This window comes from Vulpes vulpes, chromosome 4 (assembly GCF_048418805.1).
Source record: "Vulpes vulpes isolate BD-2025 chromosome 4, VulVul3, whole genome shotgun sequence".
In the NCBI taxonomy this organism is placed as follows: domain Eukaryota; kingdom Metazoa; phylum Chordata; class Mammalia; order Carnivora; family Canidae; genus Vulpes; species Vulpes vulpes.
Window position 1 is genome coordinate 79,460,954 of NC_132783.1, and position 21,500 is coordinate 79,482,453.

A 21,500-nucleotide genomic window follows, 5' to 3' on the forward strand; every position below is an offset into this window, starting at 1 on the left:
AGACTTTATTGTCCACGAGGAGCCAGTTTTCCTGTCTCTCATAGGGCTCGATCTTAACAACTGTGAGATACCGTGATCTGAGCCGAAATCAAGAGTCAGACTTGCATAACTCACTGAGCCACCCAGGCAGCCCTTCTACATGTTAGTTTTTCTAAATCCTCAAAGGTGATAAAGATTGGTCCTTGGTTGCGAGTAGAGGGTGAAAAAAAATAAATTTAGCTATTATGATGGTACCACATACTATATCTGTGGAATTAAAATTTCCTGGGGAGGGCTATTAGGAAAAAAGTGTTTTAAAAAAGATTACTGGGGTGGAGATGGTAAAAAAAAAGAAAGGAAAAAAAGAAAGGAAAGACAAATTGAGAAACTGATCTGCCTGCAGTAAAGGTCTAGTCTCGTGTACCGTATGTCTCTGTACATGCTTTGAAAGGCTTTTCCATGGGATCTGAGCAGCTGTTTCTTGACACAGGAAATACAACATGTATGGAATGTGAGTGTTGGGAGAGGCGACAGTCAGATTCTGTCCAAAGGGCATACTCAGCGTTTCAGAATAAAAATACCACTTTGGTCAATACCATTTGAGCTCATTCAAGAGTGGGTGTGAGTATTACTACGATAAGAATGTGGAGAAATGAGAAAACAGGGTACTTGTCAACTATTGGACCCAGATCTGATCTAAGGTGATCAACATTCCTGTTGGTTCAGGAGTAAGAGAGGCCCAGAGCAACATAGAGCCTTGTGACTACTATAGAGTGCACACAGAGAACTGGGAGATATTGAATTAGTGTCCTTTAAATGATACCCTTGGGCACTTTTGGGGTGGTAGAGGAGGAAGAGATGAGACACCAGTGGCAGGTGGCATGAGTTTGGGTCACTAGAGTGTATATATGCTGCTTGAGGGAGTGAAACAGCCACCATTCCAATATTTGTGAAACACTTCACTTCCTTCAGAGAGATGGCATCTCTTTAAGAAAGGTAGATGTTAACAAATATTTTGAGATTCAAAGTGGTTATTCGGGAATACACCACATCTAAGCAGATTTTCCTTGATTAAAAGTCAAGGAAATCTTCAGTAAAAAATAAAAATTCATAATGTAGTTACTGGAGCCTGTTTCATGTAGTAGTTTGGGATGTTACACTCGGTGGTAGGACGGAGTCCCCTCCTTCCAGGTCAGTAATTAAGTGCATTTCTTCTTAACTCCGGCTCAGGTGTCATACTGATAATTTACAATCCACTATGGTGGAAGTATTTATACCACAAAAATTGGCCTACCCTGCAAAAGTGTTTCCTCTTCCTCAGTTCCCAATCTGGTGATTGTTGAACATTAACTAGTATTCTACTGAGTACAGTTTCTATACGACAAATGTTGACAATCTCGCATAGCCTTCCTGAATATTAGCAAATATTAACAAGTGTGTAGGTACTCCACACCCTTTCTTTATATTCTAATTTGTTTGGAATTTGGTACTACATAAACTTTTAGCTTTTTTCGCCTATGTACTAGAAATCTTTCCATAGACCGCTTTAATTTTGGCTTAAATATAAAGGAAATAAAAAATCAAAACAGTATTTAGTCAGGTCTGGGTTTAATAGTTCCCAAGCTCCTGTATCGTTCTTGACCTCCTGCTCTTCACTCATACTAGTTTTTGTATTCTTTTAGAGTTTCTTTATGTAAATATGAATATATATATTAATTCCCCATACTTTTTATTAAAATAGAAAACATTGTATATGCAGGTTCTAGATCCTTTTTTTTTTTTTAAATAAACAATATATCCTGGACATCTGCATTTTAGTAACGGAATTCTTTTTTTATAGCTGCAAGGTATTACGTAGATATACCACAGTTGAATTAGTCTGTTACAGGTGGACATTCAGGTATTATGAATTACTTGTTAAAATATACAAAACTGGGGCTCCTGAGTGGCTCATTCAGTTGAGCATCTGCCTTCTGCTCTGGTCAGGATCCCAAGGTCCTGGGATTGAGCCCCACATCAGGCTCCCTGATCAGAAAAGAGCCTGCTTCTGTCTCTCCCTCGGCTGCTCCCCCTGATTGTGCTGTCTCTGTGTCAAATAAATAAAATCTGTTAAAAAAAAATAAAATATGCAAAGTTGTCAAAACATATAATTAAGGGCAAGTATAAATAGATAGATTCTTAGCAGTGAAAATGCTGTGTCAAGGGAGAGGTTGAATTTGTAATTTTGATAATTATTGCCAAATTCCCCTCCATAGGGTTGATACCATTTTGCACTACACCAGCATTAGATGGGGGTATATATCCTCCACAACCTACTCCAAGGGTCTGGGTGGTCAAACATTTTGATGTTTGCTATTCTGATAAGTGAAAAATGTTATCTTTGCTGTTTTGATTTGCATTTTTCTTAACCCTGATCCCCTTTTACAGGGTCCACAACTTAGGGTTGTGAAGATCAAATGAGTTCCTGCAGTAAAGAGTGTATTACAATATAGCCAACATTCTTTTTAATTATAACTCTTAAAATGAGATTGTTAGTGTTCTCTCTTACTGATACCTCCTCCTTACTGTGCTAATAACTTTGGTCATAGGGTCTCATTGAACCCCCATCACAATATACATGACCTCTTCAAAAAGGACACTAAAGTTCAGGCTACATGGCATCTTTGGATCAGATGACCCCACCCCCCCGCCCCCCAGCCCACCCCATAGTGGTAAATCAGTTTGTTCTGGCCACTTAGTTTCACTAGGAACATCAAGTGAAACTAAGAGTAACCATTTTCTCAGTGTGCACACCTGTGCACATACACATACACTTATAATCACATTTAACAGTACATAAGAGTTCAGCCAGGTTGATTCCTGAAAACAGAAAATCTTACCAGCCCTACTGAAATGTAATCTATTAAATTGTTTTCTTAACGGTTAGGTTTAGTAGTTGGCAGTGTGTAGTGCATGTTCTCATGTACTTATAGACCCCATGTTTCAAACCCCTTGTTTTTAAAAAGCCATATCAGATATAGGGGCACCTGGGTGGCTCAGTCAGTTGTCTGACTTTTTTAAAGATTTTATTTATTTATTCATGAGAGGCAGAGACATAGGCAGAAGGAGAAACAGCCCTTGGGGAGCCTGATGTGGGACTTGATCCTAGGACTCCAGGATCATAACCTGAGCCACCCAGGCACCCCGAGCGTCTGACTCTTGATTTTGGCTCAGGTCATGATCTCAAGGTTGTGAGATCAAGCCCCACTTCAGGCTTCGTGCTGGGTTTGGAGCTTGATGAAGATTTCCTTTCTTCCTCTCCTTCTGCCCCTTCCTGCCTCCTAAAAAGAAAAGTTATAGGAGATACAATTAAATGATAAAGATCAGTTGTTTTTAATGAAGCTCATTAGTTAATGAGAATGTCCTATGTTGTGGCACATAAATCTTAAAAGTTACTCAACATCTTTTCTAGAGGAATGTGTACATTGAAGTTCCCGTGTCTTAGATATGCATATTTATAAAATCAAGTAAAATAAACAAACAAAAAAACCTCTTTTCCTCACATCTGTTTCCCAGCGGTAGTGGTAACTAATAGTAATGTTTTACCTACCAGCTTTCTGCAACTTGTTTATATGGGTTAATATATTTTGGATCTGTTGCCATGCAATCAGTAGATTGATATGTGTAAGTGATAGCTGCACATTATTTCAAAATATGAATGTGCATTTCTCTAGTATAAATATTATATTCCATGATAATTTGTTTGCACACATTTCTGCATTTTTAGTTTTGGTTGGTATTTGTGTAGATTAAAAAGTTGCATTTATTTTCATTTGCTTGTCTTCTAGGAAAGTCAAACAGCTTTTGAACCTGTGGATTTCCACTTAAGCAAAGAACACATTCCTGTCTTTTTCTCACTCTTCTACTGAGTCATTTACCTTTTCTTGTTGATTGTGGAAGTTCTCTTACATTACGAAAAGTAACTAACTATCTACATGTAGTATCAATTTTTTCCTAGACTATCCTTTGCCTTTACCTTTTTATGGTAGTATTTCTCCTCCCTTTTTTTTTAACAAATATAGGTATGAAGAAGTCAATACATTTTACATCCTGATTCAGTGCACGGACACATACATACACATTATTTTTTTTTACATACACATTATATAAAAGATTTGTTCCTTATTTATTTATTCATAGACACAGAGAGGGAGGCAGAGACACAGGCAGAGGGAGAGGGAGACTCAGGCTCCATGCAGGGAGCCCGATGTGGGACTCGATCCTGGGTCTCCAGGATCACACCCCAGGCGGCGCCAAACCCCTGCGCCACCGGGGCTGCCCTATAAAAGATTTACATTATAAGATTGCCTGGCTGGCTCAGTTGGAATACCATGTGACTCTTGATCTTGGGGTCATGACGGCAAGCCCCACCCTGGGTGTAGGGATTACTTAAATGAATAAAACATTTTTTTAAAATGATTTACATTGTAATACTTATTTTTACTAAATGTAGTATATTTGTATTTTTCTGTACAATTTTGTTAAGAAAAACCACTTGTTACAAAGCACTAAGTTGGTATTGGAACTTCTAGATTATGATCAACAGTTTGCAAAGAACTACATTATGGTGTCTTTGCTTTAAAAATTGTTCATATTATACATAGTTAAAATATTTTTTTTCCTTTATGGCTTCTCACTTTTTACTCTTGCTTGGGAATATTTTCCCTACTTTCTAAATTGTCTTATCTTTTTATATTTAAATTATTAATTTATCTGGAATTTTTGTTACATATTAAAAGATCATATTGCCCTTGTCGTTTTTAAGAAATTGACACTTTCTCCACTGCTTTGAAATGCCATTTTAATAATAAAAGTTTATCTGTTAATTTATTAACCTGTATATTAAAAAATTGACAATTGTTTCAGTTTAGTTTTTTTTTTTTTTAAGATTTTATTTATTTATTCATGAGAGACACAGAGAGAGCCACAGACACAGTCAGAGGGAGAAGCAGGCTCCTTGCGGGGAGCCCAATGTGGGACTCGATCCCGGGACGGCGAGATCACCCCCTGAGCCTAAGGCAGACGTTCAACCACTGGGCCAACCCAGGCATCCCAGTTTTTTAAGTTATTATTGAAATGTAATATATACAGAGAATGTATATATGAGAATTGTGTATTTTGATGAATTTTGACAAACTGAACATAACCTATGTAACCTGTGTATCCTGATCGAGAAATTAGATAATAATTTATTTCTACTAAGATTGTTTAATGTGCAAGAAAAGATTATTTAATGTTTAACTTTAGAATTGGGTAATGCTTACACATTTTATAGCTATTCTGTGCTTTGATTTAGTTTTTCCATCAATACTTCAGGTTTGTCTATGGACTCAGGTATATCATCTTCACTGAATAAGAAGTCTCCTAATCTTAATATTTTTTTCTCTTCCTGGGGTTTTAACTAGAATGTCCACAGCCATATTAAAGACTAGGAGGTGTAGGTTATCTTTACATTTGCTCCTGACAGGAGTTGGAAATGCCACTACTGTCTCAGTTCCTATGTTGTAATTTTGGATTACGTGTTTCAGGGTTTTAAAAATAGGGATTAGAAGGGAATATAGACAGTGACTGCTTAATGCATACAAGGTTTCTCTCAGGGCTGATGAAAATGTTCTGGAATTAGGTAGAGGCGATTATTGCATAACATTGTAACTATGCTTAAAAACCACTGATGTATAGTTTTCAATGGTAAAATGGTTAATCTTATTTTATGGGTATTTCATCTAAAAAATTTTTTTTTCATCTAAAAATTTTTTAAAAGGAATTATACTGTTCCACTAAACGTAATGGCTAAAGTGAAAAGACAGAGCATACTAACTGATAATAAGAATGTGCAACAATTAGAACTGTCATAATTACTGGTGGGAGTGTATGTTGGTAACCATTTTAGAAGATTCATTGGCCTTTCTACTAACGCTGAAGATAACATACACTTACACACTTGATGACCTAGTACTTCCACTCCACCCAATGTGTATATGTTCACCAAATGATAGCAATAGTATATTATAGTGGTATACTTACAATACTCAAAAACCAAGAATTAATTCAACTGTCCATCCACAGTAGAATCAATAAGCATGTTATAGTATATTCAATCAATGAATTACTATACAACAATAAGAATCAATGGACTGCAAATACACTTAACATGAATGAACCCCAAATATAGTTTTGAGTGTGAAAGGAAGTCAGTTACTTAAAGTTTGGAAATAAGCAAAAGAGATCTATGGTAGATGTCAAAACAATGGCAACCCTTTGCCAGTGGACTGATGACTAGATGGGAATTTCTTGGCTGGAACTTGGGCGCTTAGGGGTTCATTTGTGAAAAAATCAATAAGCTATACACTTAGGATTTGTACGCTTTTCTGTGTGTATTATTTATTTCAGTACAGGTTGCATTAAGATAATAGATATTGCCTATTGAATGGTACCAACATAAAAATAGTTTAAAGATTTATTTGGAGGAGTGCCTGGGTGGCTCAGTCATCCAACTCTTGATTTCGGCTCAGGTCATGATCTCTGGGGTTGTGAGATTGAACCTGCATCAGTGTCTGCCCTGAGCATGGAGTCTGCTTAAGATTCTCTCTCTGGGGCACATGGGTGACTCAGTTGGTTAAGTGTCTGCCTTTGGCTAGAGTCCTGATCTTGGGGTCCTAGGATCAAGTCCCCCATTGGACTCCCTGCTTCTCCCTCTGCTCCTCACCCCACTTGTGCTCTCTGGCTCTCTCTCTGTCAAATAAATAAAAGCTTTAAAATTAAAAAAATAAATCTACCTATACTATTTATTAAGTTTTTCCGTCTGCCTTTGCCTCCCAACCCCCCCTTACACTTGTTCTTCTCTCTCTCTAAAAAAAAAAGTATTTTGAAAAACAAATACATATGCCAAAATATTACCAGGTATGAGTTAATGATAGTTTGTACTTCATTTTTCCCCCCTACACACTCCTTTTGGTATTTTATTGAAAATAAAAAGCAAAAGTAGTATCTTTATCAGGGGCATTACCTTTAGTTCCTGTAAATTATAAAGTTCCTGTGGCTCTTACTCCAATATTTGCATAAATATTATGAGATATTTCTGTGTTTATTTTGTAGGCAGATTTTGACAACAAATCAGTAAATGGCCTCAAGTCAGAATCCATGGAATACAGGAGGAGTTATGGGGGGGAACAGAGATTGGAATTAAACCCACCTCCCCTCGAAAATGTAACCAAAAATGAAGAAAGTATGACAGGTATTGAAGTGGAGAAGTGGACGCAAAACAAGAAATCACATTTAACCGATCATGTCAAAGGCGAATTTAAGGCAATTGTGACAGAAGCTGAAAAATTTAAAAATTCTGAAGATGACAAGAAAAAAGTCCTCCTTACTGACTTAATTGAGCCTCAGAAATTGTTTGCACAAACTATAAGAAACGGCATTAAAAATGTACACTATTTACCAACCGAAACAAACGTGTCTTTTAAAAAATTCAATATTGAAGAATTTGGCAAGGCATTTGAAAACAACTCCTATAAATTCCTGAAAGACACTGCCAACCATAATGCCATGAGTTCCATTGCTACTAGTGCGAGCTGTGATCATCTCAAGGGGAAAAATAATGTTTCAGTCTTCCAGAAGCCTGGCTTTAACTGCAAGTCTTTTCCAGATCCTACAACTTTCAACTTAAATAGTCATACTAGTACACACAATGAAAGTGATCAACCCAAATCTCTAGATAATATACCAAGTAAAGACCCAAAAGATGGATCTCCAGTTCAGCCAAGTCTTCTATCCCTGATGAAAGATAGGAGATTAACACTGGAGCAAGTGGTGGCCATAGAAGCTCTGACTCAACTGTCAGAAGCTCCATCAGAAAATTCCTCACCATCAAAGTCAGAGAAGGATGAAGAAACAGAACACAGAACAGCAAGTTTGCTTAATAGTTGTAAAGCTATCCTCTATTCTGTAAGAAAAGACCTCCAGGACCCAAACCTGCAAGGGGAGCCAGAAAGCCTTCATCACTATCCATCTTTGGAAAAGCCGACTTCATGCAACACGGTGGTGTTCAATGGCCAAAACATTTCCAAGTCACACCACAACTCAGCTGCTAACCAGGCACCTACCAAGTCACAGGAATGTCCAAAAGCCACAAATTCAATAACTCTTTTTATACCAAATTCAAATTCATCTAAAATTGACACCAATAAAAATGTTGCTCAAAGTGGAATTACTCTTGAGAGTTCTAAGAATTTGCATCAGTTGCCACCAGCAGGTGATAAATTGGGGTATTGTAACCAATCACTGGCCAGCAGTAAAAAGATAGACTTAAAAGACGATCCATCATGTCTAAATACAATACACAGCAAAATAGAGGAAGATGTTGCAACACAGTTAACACAACTTGCGTCCATAATTAAATTCAATTATATAAAACAAGAAGACAAAAAGGTTGAGAGTACACCAACAAGCCTCGTTGCATATAATGTACAGCAAAAATGTAGTCAGGAGAAGGCCACAATACAACAGAAACCACCTTCCAGTGTACAAAACAATCATAGCTCATTATTGACAAAGCAAAAGAACACAACACAGAAAAAGACAAGAGCTACCCCATCAAGAGATCGGCGGAAAAAGAAGCCTGTAGTCATAAGTTGTCGAGAAAATGACCAGAAAAAGCAGGAACAGTTGTCATATGAGTATAGTAAATTACATGACATTTGGATAGCATCTAAATTTCAAAGATTTGGTCAATTCGGTCCACATGATTTTCCCATTCTGTTGGGAAAAATTCCTCCTTTAACCAAAGTATGGAAACCACTGACTCAAACGAGTTCAGTGTTAGAACACAAAAAATTGTTTCCTCCACTCACTCAGATAAAATTTGAGCGTTATTATCCTGAATTAGCACAGGAAAGAAACATGAAGGTTGAACCGTTGGATTCTCTCCCAATATGCCAGTTAAAAACAGAGTCCAATGAGCAGGCGTTTACAGAAAAAGTATATAGTTCTCAGGTACAGCCAACAGGGAATGTCAATCAGAAAGCCCATCCTTTACTCCAGACCTCCTCTCCAACTAACCAGTGTGCTAATGTAATGACCGGCGATGACCAAACACAGTTCCAGCGGGATGTTCAAGACCAACTCATGCATCAGAGACTGCCAACATTGCCTGGTATCTCTCATGAAACCCCCTTACCAGACCCAGCACACATTCTCAGGAATGTAAATGTGGTATGTTCAGGTGGAATTACAGTGGTTTCTACCAAGAATGAAGAGGACGTCTGTTCATCTAGTGTTGGAGCATCAGAATTTTCCCCAGTAGACAGTGCACAGAAAAGTTTTAATGATTATGCCATGAACTTCTTTACCAATCCTACAAAAAACCTGGTGTCCACAACAAAAGATTCTGATTTGCCAACCTGCAACTGTCTTGGTAAGTGTGTGCACATATAGCTGAGTGCATGTGCACCCGCATGTTTGTGTGTGTGTGTGTGTGTGCGTGTGTGTGTGTGCTTTGTTTACCTCCATTAATTGCCTCGTTGTGACCAGGTCAATTTTGGGTTATCTTTTACATGTGGCAACTTTGCCCCATTCATATCCTAGCTAAAATGGAGTAGATTCTATACCCATTTTTCTGGGGGACCTTGATTACTTTTGCTCAAATAATTAGGAAGTTTAACTCATAATTTCGAAATTTCAACAAGTGGAAAATTTGCTCATTTCTCTCAGCTAAATTTCTCCTAAGTTATTTATTGTACATATCATAAGAATGAATTCCTTTATTATCTATCCTATATTAAAAAAATTTCAACCTCTAAGCATTTTGTTTAAAAAAAAGTTTTATGTGAGATATAAAATACATGCAGAGAATATAAAATGTATGTGCAGCCTAACAAATAACTAAAAATATCTATAATTGCCACCCTATGCAAAAACTGGAAATGGTTTCTTTCTTTTCAATGACAGTGCTTTTCTGCTATGTGATACAAAGGATGTCTAGATATGAAAAAAATCCCTAGTCCTGGCCATTGATGAATTTGTGAACCTTTTGAAATATTAAAATATGAAATTGTTGTATAATATCGATTGTCTATAAAAAACAAATAAGCATATGCAACTAGCTGATTTATGGAACAATTCATAACTGATATTTATTTTGCGCCTTAGGAGTTATTGCAAGTGAACATCTAGGAACTAATAATTAGAATTTTTATTGTGTTAAAAGTCCTGGGAAAATCTTAGGCTCTTTTTTTCTTTTTTAAGATTTTATTTATTTGTTCATGAGAGACACACAGAGATAGAGACAGAGACACAGGCAGAGGAAAAAGCAGGTTTCCATTGAGGGAGCTGGATGTGGAACTCCTCCCAGGACTCCAGGATCACGCTCTGAGCCCAAGGCAGACGCTCACCCACTGAGCCACCCAGGCATCCCCTAGACAGGCTTTATGAGAAATTTGCTCAGTATTTGAAACACAAGAAATGCTGAATTTCAACCTTGTACTGATTAGTCACTATCTATGGTAAAATTTCATGTAAGTGCTCAAATAAAAGAATTAATTTATTCTAATGTAGCTGTAATAGGGAAATTAAATAGATTGTGTCATTAAAGTTTGTTAGGCTGCTCATGCCCTCATTATTTCAGCTTTTATATGAGGATTTTTGAGGACAGAATTTGTGAAATAAACCTATTTGGGTTCAAAATAGGTTAATTATTAAAAGTCTTATTTAAAAAAAATTTTAAATATAGCTCCAAATCACAAAGATTTAAGATTGCCTTGAACATTGGAAGCTTTTTTCCCTGAAGTAGGTGTTTCATAAGTACATTGCAAAATGGGCAAATGATTATTTGAAAGGATAAACTATATCATTTTTTCTTAAATCACAGGAGAAAAAATAGTGAAGTGTAGCAATGACCTTTTGCTCTCGATTATCTAAAGTGATACTTTGAAATCAATCCTTCCATTTCTCCACTCATCATTCATCACAGTTATGACAGCCTACCACATGCCAGGTCCCAGGGATATGCTCTTTTTAGAAGGATCTCATAATATGAAAAGGGTGACAATGCTGAGTGGGGTTCAACTGGGAGAATGAGAGTTTCCTGGAGCAAGGACAGAAGAGTGTAGCAAGGATGACTCCTCCTATTCCAGATCTTTAATGCAGGTCTGAAACTGTACTATGACCTTGACTTGTCATATTCAAAACATGCCTACAAAGGGAAGATGTGTTATCTCCATTTTACAAGTGAAGAAACTAAGTCACATAATTTACTAGTCATAATTTACTAGTAAATTATTAAACTGGAATTCAAAACAGTCTCAACTTCAGAGCCTATGTTTGTACCCTTCTTGCTCTTGTTTCAAAAATCTGAAGAAAGGGACAGTATTTTTCTAAATATCATTACAAATGGAAAAAAGATCTCTAATTTAAAATGCCATTAAAATGTATATACCTGATCTAGTCTTATTTTACTGTGTGCATAATGTCAGAACAATTGTTTAGTTTCAAGACTTTTTCCTTATATATTACATAATAATGTACATAGTCACCATGTAGTAGTTGAGACACCCAGGCATTTAAAGTTTATTGAGCATCTACAGTGGACCTGTGATTGTTTAATGAATTGTCACATATTTTTCTGTAATCTTTGCATGTGAGGTTACTATGCTTTTTGTATAGAAATAGGAACTTAAGAAAAACAAAAAAGCAGGGGTGCCTTGGTGGCTCAGTTAAGCATCCGACTCTTTTTCAGCTCAGGTCTTTATCTCCAGTTCTGAGTTCAGGCTTCATGTTGGACTTCACACTGGGAATGGTGCCTACTTTAAAACAACAACAACAAAAAAGCAGACTCACTCAGAAATTATCCCAAGTGGAATGATCATATCTAAAAGATTTCCATGGAGAGACACCTGGGTGGTTCAGTCGGTTAAGCATGTGGCTCAGGTCTTGATCTCAGGGTCGTGAGATGGAGCCTCGCATCATCTCCATGCTGAGTGTGGAGTCCACTTGAGATTCTCTCCATCTGTCTCTCCCCTTGCTCGTGCATGTGCTCTCTTTAATCTTTAATTAAAAACAAGATTTCCATGGATGTATTGTGTTCTAGCAAAATAAGAGTGATTAACCTCTGGATCATGGTTCCTCAATTTGAGCACTATTGGCATTTTAGATAAGGTAATGCTTTGATGTGTAGGGGGACTGTTGTCTGCATCCTAGCCTGTTTAAGTGGGATTCATGCCCTCTACCCACTGGATACAAGTAAATACACACACACACCTGCCCAGTTGTAACAACCAAAAATATTTGCCAAATGATCGCTCAGGAAAAATTGCCCCTGGTTAAGAACCACTGCTCTAGATGATCATTAATAAGTTAAAATCTGTTCAGTGTATCTTAGGAAGCCACAGAAGTAATCCTATGTTGTAGCTGATAACCAGTCAAAATGGTTAAATAATCACCTTTCATTATAGGGGCACCATGGCAAGAAATGCATTCATCGGCGATTCTAGTTAGACGTGATTCTAAGAGGCCAAGTTAAAAATACTGTTTTTGAGAAACCCGTAATTCATACAAAATTTAAAGTAGTACAGTGGTGCCTGTCTGGCTCAATTTGTAGAGCATGCGATCTAGAGTTGTAATCTCAGGGTGGTATTGAGTCCCGCATTGAGTGTAGAGTTTGCTTAAAATTAAAATCTTTAAATGATAACAATGTTAAAGATTTTATCTATTTACCAGAGACACACAGAGAGAGAGAGAGAGAGAGAGAGAGAGAGAAAGGATGAGCAGGGTGGGTCGGATAGAACAGGCAGCCTGACCTGGGGCTCTATTACAGGACCCAGAGATCATGACCTCAGCCAAAGGCAGATGCTTAACCAACTGAGCCACCTAGGTGCTCAATGTTTGTAAATATTGGTTTAACGGTTTTATTGTTTTCCACTATATAAGCATCCCTTAATTTATTCAACCTATCATTTAGTGACAGATGCTAAGTGTGTTTCTATTTTTGGTATTACAAATAATTGTGACAAAGAACATTCCTGTGTGCATTTGCATTATAAATATATAATTATGTGACTGTATAGGAGAATAAATTCTTAGAGGTGCGGTTGCTGGGCTCAATTTTAATAGGATTCTGAGCAAAGCTTTTAAAGATGTATTGCTCTTAGATAACTTTTAATTTTGCATTTCAATTATTAATAGATTTCTTTCAAAGCAGGAGATAGAATAAATATGACCCACATCTTAAATATTTCTTTTCCTCTTCTGATGCTTAGAGGAAGCATGAAATAGTGCCCGCAAGAAAGGAACAAGTTAAATTCTAGGGCCTATTGTCCTAGACTTTAATTATTAAAGTTTACCAAAACCTTGTCAAGATAAATTTTTCTGAGTTGATAAAAAAAAAAAAAGAATTAATAAAAATAGCTCCTCCTTGCCCCTATGCAATTCTGTAAAGGTCTTTGGGTCTAATAATCTTATTCCTTCCACAGATCGAGTTATACAAAAAGACAAAGGCCCATATTATACACACCTTGGGGCAGGACCAAGTGTTGCTGCTGTCAGGGAAATCATGGAGAATAGGTGAGGAAATATCCTTCCCTGTTAAAATCATTCATTATTGTACACCTGACTCAATGTAGAGAGACCATCTCCTGGAACAAATGAGAAGTAAATGGCAAACTCAAGAGTATAAGTCGGATGTTTCCTAGGGCCCAGGAAAAGAATAGCATCCTGGTGTCCCTGCTGAGGCACTCATCACATAAGCCTTTGGGCACTCAACAAGACACTTACAAAGCAAGGCTGTCTTTGTTAAATCCAGAAATACTTAATTTTTATATCATTGTATAATGGTAGAAATAGTTAAAATTACCTCCTTCAACACTGCATTCGCACTCCTTATGCTTATCTTTGAGCCAGTCCATTTTTTTAAAGAAGTGATTTTTAAGGATAAGTAAACAGAACGGAATATTTAAAATATCTGCCACACAAAAGTAATTTTTTAACAAATGTAAATTTTAATGAACAGGGTATTTGATTTCTGTACTTACGTAAATTTATATCTTCTGTACCTTCAGATGTTAAAAGATGTATCACATTTGCAATTATTTTCCCTTCACTGTGCTTTGTACTCAGGTATGGTCAAAAAGGAAACGCAATAAGAATAGAAATTGTAGTGTATACGGGGAAAGAAGGAAAAAGCTCTCATGGGTGTCCAATTGCTAAGTGGGTAAGTATTTTATACTTACACGTTTTTCAAACATGAATTTATTCCACATATAAAATCAATTTATTTTCCATGAAAATGGTGACTAGAAAAGTATCCACTGTCATTGTTCCCTAGGAAATAATAAAGAAGCTATCTGTCTTAGCCTGTGTAATTTATGTTAAATGAACAAAAGTTTACAGTTATTACCAAGTGACCTTCATCTCCCCAAGGTCCCCATGTTTACCAGCTTATTGTGTACTTTTCGAGATCTTCTAATGCAGTTATAATTGGATAGCATAAGTAAATGGTGTTAAACTATACAGTGTTTTATATCTTTTATCTGTTTTTGTATTTTGTAATTATTTCCAAGTTCTTATCCATAGGACCACCTTAATGAGAGTCCTACTATTCTGAAAGCAAAATTAATTTTTTATGACATACCGCCAAAACTATTTCCATGACTTTGAGTTTTCTAAAAAATGCAGAACCATAAGAACTGGATTCAATTTCTTTAGGAAGTTGTCAAGTGAAAAACAAGTTCATAGCCAAATGTGTATATTCAATAAAATATTCATATCCACAGGGATATTAATCAGTGGATTTGGAATTTTTGAACATAGAATCATTTGAGATCCCTGTTCTATCATTTGTTAATAATGATGGTGTAAAAAAATTTTTTTTAAATGGTGATGGTGGTAAGAATAATAAAATGATAGCAATTACCTTTTGTTACACATCAGGCACTAGGTTAAGAATTTGGTAAACATTTGCCTCATAAATCCTCACAGAGGGGCTCCATTATGATTTTGAATAAGGTAAAGGTCATTATTTGCATACCTCTTTTGGAGAAATTAAAAACATTAAAAGCAAAATGGCAATGGGATTTAAACCCAGGTATTCCTAAAGCAAGACAATTGCCACACCCATAGCTACTCTAGTGGTAGACTTTCTCTTGGTTACTTTTCAACCTTTCAGAGATGACTGGCAGTTACAAGCACAAGAGCTGTATACTCCACACTAACTACTTTAGAATGCTTTGTTTCCTAAATCTGTTTGGAGCACTTAGTCTTGTCAAAATACACATAGGCTCGGAGACCTGGAATTTACCTTGTTCGGTTATCCTACATATAGTAAAGTCCACAAATCTTAAGTGTACATATCAAGGTTATTCCTCATGTGTATAACACTACCTGGATAATGATACAATCACTTTCACCACCCAGAAGGCTCCCGCATGGCCTGTCCCAGCCAATGATTCCACATAAAGATAACTACTCTTTTGATATTTATCTTCATATCTTTTTTTTTTTTAATGAACTTCACATAACTGGAATCATAGAGTATATGCTCTCTTGTGTCTCTTTTCACTCAACATTCATAGAACAGGGATCTAATGGCTGGGGTTCCAACAGCCATCTGGAAGCTTAAATTGACTTGATAGGGGAAGATATGTGCTAAGTTAGTGGGAAGAAAGATAAGAGCCTGAGTCCCTGGTGATACCAGTAGAGTTGCCAAACCAACCTTAGCCCTTTCTAAATCTGAATTTCTTAATATTAGAGGGAAAAAAATTTTTTGTGGCTTATTTAAAACCTGTGATTTGCGAGTTTTCTGTGATATGAAATAAAATCAAGTAAGTACCAATTAAGGTAAATTGTCTTCAATTTGTTAAGTGTGGATGAATTTTGGAAGAAAAAGAAACATTTCAGAATGCAAAAAATAAGTGAAGAAACTTGTGAACATTAAGTACTTTCTATTGATTGCCAGGCCCTAGGTTAGATATTGGAGGAGGCAAACATAAATAAGATCTACCAGGCATTTCATTTTGTAGATGGACAGAAGCTGGCCCAGTTTTATCAGCCAGGGTGAGACTAGACTTGCGGACTACAATTTATCCTCCAGGAACACATTTGTTTTCTAGGGTCACTTTGCCTCAAAAACTAAATAAAATTTCCTTAAAATGCTCCCCAACTAGTTTTAAATTACTATTTCCGCATTTCGTGAATCAGTCTGTTGTCCTGTCAAGCACTGATTTTCACACTGTGTTAACTCTGTTATGAAGGTACAGCCTTTTCTCAGTCCCCCACAAAACATTCATATCTGTCTCTAGGTGTAACAGTTTGGGTGAAGATGTATGTAAACAACAGCTAGAGTGATGAGGTTTATTCTTTTGTTTTATTCATTCTTTTGAAAAAGTAATACAGTTTATTCAAAACATTTTAAAGTAGGAAATAATGTATAGATTGCCCACTTTTCTATTGGATTATTAGTCTTCTATTGATTTTAAAGGAGCCCCTTTAAAAAATTGATGTTTGTGATAAGAGTTGCAGATGGATTTCCACAATTTGTCATTGTTTTTAACATCTGGGTTTTTTTTTTTAACATCTGGGTTTTTTAAATGAAATTTTTACATTAAAGTTTTTTTAAAGATGAAAAACACTTTTCACCAATTCTTTTGTGATTTTAGTGTATTATGTCCTTTTAAATTTTATTTATTTATTTGAGACCGAGATAGTGAGAGACAGCTCAAGCATGTGGGTTGGGAGAGGGTGAAGCAAGCTCCTCACTGAGCAGGGAGCCTGATGCGGGGCTCAATTCCAGGACCCTGGGATCATAACCTGAACGGAAGGCAGCCACCTCACCAACTGAGCCACCCAGACACTCCAGTGTACTGTATCTTAGTTAGAAAAATCTACCACTTGTAGATTATTAAAAAAACTTTTCATTTTCTTTTTATTGTATTTTAATGATTTTGTTTCTTTGCATTTAACTATTTTATTCATTTTTTTGTGTGTAGAATATTAGTAACAATATTTTTTCAGATGACTACCCAGCCAGCCAAAACCACTTACTTAATTGTTCATCTTTTCTCTTCTGATTTGTATTTGTTTGTGTTAGTAGATTTTCAGTTCTTTTCCCCTCATGTTATGTATCTCCGATATAAGCATCAAATTACTCTAATTATTTAGGGTTTATGTTTTCATATCTGATAGAGCTAATTCCTCCTTTTAATTCTTCAGAAATTTCTTGACAATTCTTGCTTTGTTGATTTTTCCATAAGTTAATAATCATCTTAACTAGTTGCAAGAATAAAGTCCTATTGGTATTATAATGGAACCATGTTGCACAGAAAACTTGGAGAATTTACTTTTTTTTTTTTTAAGATTTTATTTATTTATTCATGAGAGACAGTGAGAGGCAGGCAGAGAGAGAAGCAGGCTCCATGCAGGGAGCCCGACATGGGACTCAGGATCAGGCCCGGGCTGAAGGCGGCGCCAAACCACCGAGCCACCCGGAGAATTTACTTCTTGATGTTTAGTCTTTTTTTTTTTTTCTAATTTTTATTTATTTATGATAGTCACACACACACAGAGAGAGAGAGGCAGAGACATAGGCAGAGGGAGAAGCAGGCTCCATACACCGGGAGCCCGACATGGGATTCGATCCCGGGTCTCCAGGATCGTGCCCTGGGCCAAAGGCAGGTGCCAAACCGCTGCGCCACCCAGGGATGCCTTGATGTTTAATGTCCTAGGCAGTAGACCTTTCCATTGGCTAATGCCCTCTTTTGTCCTTCAGAGGTGCTTGGATTTTTTTTTTTTTTTTAAGATTTTATTTATTTATTCATGAGAGACACAGAGAGAGAGGCAGAGACACAGGCAGAGGGAGAAGCAGGCTCCATGCAGGGAGCCTGATGGGGGACTTGATCCCGGGCCTTCAGGATCACGACCTGAGCCAAAGGCAGATGCTTAACCGCTGATCCACCCAGATGTCCCTGATTTTTATTTTATTTTTTTTAAGGAATCTCTACACTCAACATGTAGAAAACCCCAAGTCCTAAGGTCAAGAGTCATATGCGCTGCCAATTGAACCAGCCAGGTGCCCCCCTTTCAGAGGTGTTTTAAAGTTTTGTTCCTCAATATGACATATTGCTTGTTTTTCACTTTATTTTTTTGTGTGTCGGAAGTACAATTGTGTAATCCATAATGACAAATTTATATTCTCCTTTCTAAATTTTATATTATTAATTTCTTTTTCATTTAATATAGTCAAACAGACTAACTCTAGTTTTATATTGCTTTAAATAATGACCTCCTTATCTTGTTCCTCTCATTAGTGGGAACTTTCCAGGGCTTTCTCATGATTGGGTCATCAGGGAAGGCCTCTCTGAGAAGGGAACATAATCTCAGAGGAGTCCAATAATTTTGAGTTTGTGGAGAATGGAACTAGGTGAGGGTAAAAAGGTATAGGCAGAAACCAGGGCATGAATGGTTTCGTATACCATAGTGTTCTGAGTTTGGGTTTTAGTACATGAATAACATGAAGCATTGAAGTATTTCGGTTAGGGTTGTGTTATCTATCTGGTTTGTGTTTCATAAAGAGCATTCTAAAGAATTAATTGACAGTGTATTAGTTATCTGTTGCTAATTAATAGGTACTCAAATTTAGTTGCTCTGAACAATAAACATTTATTATCTCATAGAGTTTTTATGGGTCAGGAATATGACAGTCAGGGCACCTGGCTGGCACAGTTAGTAGAATATGCAAGGGTTTTTTGTTGTTGTTATTTTTGTTTTTGTTTTTTTTTTAGGATTTATTTATTTGAGCATGTGAGAATGAGTGAGCTGGAAGAGGGACAGAGGGGAAAAAACTCAAACTTCTGAGTGCATACCCAAATCAAGGCTCAATCTCATAACCTGAGGCAAAATCAAGAGGCTGTGTTTTAGCCGATTGAGACACCCAGGCGCCCCTGGGCATGTGACTCTTAATCTCTGGTCGGTACTTCAAGCCCAAAAAAGTTAAGAATCTGAGAACAGTTTAGCAGAGTGCTTCTGGAAGAGGATCATGAGGTTGCCTTCACCTGAAAAATTTGACTGGGGACTATGTAGTGGAGCTGGACGGGTCACTACCCAGGTCATTGGCAGGAGGGTTTTCCTTGATGTCTGTTTGCTAGAAACCTCAATTTCTTACCATAGTACTACTTTTTTTTTTTTTTTTTTAATATTTTATTTATTCATGAAAGACACAGACAGAGGCAGAGGGAGAAGCATGCTCCATGCAGAAAGTTCGATGCAGGACTCTATCCCGGGACTCCAGGATCACACCCTGAACCAAAGGAACATACTCAACCGTTGAGCCACGTAGGCATCCCTTACCATAGTACTAAAGTGTTTCCACATGTCATGGCAGCTTAGTTTTCCCCATAGTGAGTCAATGAAAAGATAACAAGCAAGAAACCACAATGTCTTTTATGACATTAGCCTTAGAAGTTCCTACACAAGTGAGCCCTATTCAGTGTAGATAGGTTCTCTGCAAGAGTCCCAATACCAGGTGGTGGCAGTCATTGGGGACACCATGGAGATGGCTACCACAATATTCCATATCTCTTTTTCACTAAAAATATCAAAGTTAAAGACACTACATTAGCATCATAAAGTATATCTTAGCCTTGTCCAATCTCTAATATTTAATATATAGTACATCTGGGACGCCTGGGTGGCTCAGTGGTTAAGTGTCAGCCTTCAGCTCAGGGCATCATCCGGGGTCTTGGGATTGAGTCCTGCATCAGGCAAGTCCTTTGTGCATCTTTATTCACAAAATAATGCTGTAAAGTATTAGCATTTTTCATTATGTAATATATCAACAAAAAATTCACAAAGCATAAATGAACAGTTTACGTTTAATTATAAAAACTCATGAAGTGGGATCCCTGGGTGGCGCAGTGGTTTAGCGCCTGCCTTTGGCCCAGGGCGAGATCTTGGAGACCCGGGATCGAATCCCACGTCGGGCTCCCGGTGCATGGAGCCTGCTTCTCTCTCTGCCTCTCTCTCTCTCTCTCTCTCTCTCTCTCTCTCACTGTGTGCCTATCATAAAAAAAAAAAAAAAAAAAAAAAAAAACTCATGAAGTAACTACCCAATGCACAAAAATAGAGCATTCTTAGATTCCCAGAAGCCCTAAGAAGTTCCCATCCTGACTTTTGTGTTCGTAATTTTCTTGCTTTCTGGGGTGCCTGGGTGGCTCAGTTAGTTAAGCTTCTAACTCTTGGTTTTGGCTCAGGTCATGATCTCGTGGGTCATGATTTTGTGCATGGGTTGTGGGATTCAGCCCCTTGTCAGGCTCCCTCTCTGCCCTTCCCCCTTCTCACACACTCGGGCTCTCTCCCCTTCTCTCTCAAATAAATAAATAAATCTTAAAAAAATTTCTTGCCTTTTTCTTCCACATACGTGTTTCCTAACAGTGTAGTATTGTTTTCCTTTTTTCATTTTATCTTGCCCTTCCATAGTACCTTACACATATGCTGAAATAGAGATTAGTTCCCAATATCTGGCACTGATAGTTGACATAGATTCATTAATCTATATCTGTTAAATAATTCTGAATCCTTTCCTTTCTTGCCCATTAAGTAGCAAAGGGTAAAAATATCCTTAGGATGTGGCAGCTGGCTCTCCCTAGAGTAAGTGATCCAAATGAGAACAATGTAATTAGGTTAAGTGGTGGGATTTTGGAAGATCCTTCCTCCTTGCCTTACTTTTTCCTTTTTTTTTTTTAATTTTTTTTTCCTTCTTGCCTTTCAAACCTTCTCTTATGTAATAATCATTATACTGATAGAATTTAGTATATACATCTTTTTTTTCTAATGAAGGCAAATATGAAATTTATAGTTCAAAGATTTTGGTAGTAACTTCCTGTTGCCATTATTGATTTTAGTCTTCAAAGATTCTTAGGTAGAAAAAAGTATTTTCCATGAATCATTGGTAGCAAAATTAGTTTTTATTTTCCCTATTGCAGTATTTCTTTCAGAATAAATAGAACATTTCAATACACAGTGATACATATCTGGCACTTTTCGCAAATACAAAAACAACCCGGAGATGAGGAATGAAGTAAAGCACAGTTTCTAAGCAACTTAATGAAAATTTTGATATCTACTAGTGACAAGGCAAAAGTATAATCTTTTTTTTTTTTTTTTTTGCAAAAGTATAATCTTGATAACAAAACCAAGAACTGATTTTGTATATCTGTGAAAAAGAAAAGCTAGGACTTAAATCTTTTTCTTTTTTTTTTTTTTTTTAAGATTTTATTTATTTATTCATGATAGACATAGAGAGAGAAGCAGAGACACAGGCTGAGGGAGAAGCAGGCTCCATGCACCGGGAGCCTGATGTGGGATTCGATCCCGGGTCTCCAGGATCGCGCCCTGGGCCAAAGGCAGGCGCCAAACCGCTGCGCCACCCAGGGATCCCAAAGCTAGGACTTATAAATGATTAAATGTTAGAAAAATCAAAGTATTAATCCAACTTCCTT

General features: G+C 36.9%; 1 protein-coding gene across 15 annotated transcripts in view; it reads left to right on the forward strand.

The window, feature by feature from the left end:
- Positions 1-21,500, forward strand: part of TET1 (tet methylcytosine dioxygenase 1) — a 133,990-nt gene that overhangs the window by 75,603 nt on the left and 36,887 nt on the right. For all 15 annotated transcript variants that reach the window (XM_072756184.1, XM_072756186.1, XM_072756189.1 and 12 more), the window contains 3 exons: positions 7,114-9,433; positions 13,485-13,575; positions 14,128-14,221. In XM_072756184.1, coding sequence (XP_072612285.1) covers positions 7,114-9,433; positions 13,485-13,575; positions 14,128-14,221 — 2,505 coding nt within the window. The remainder of the gene's footprint in view (positions 1-7,113; positions 9,434-13,484; positions 13,576-14,127; positions 14,222-21,500) is intronic.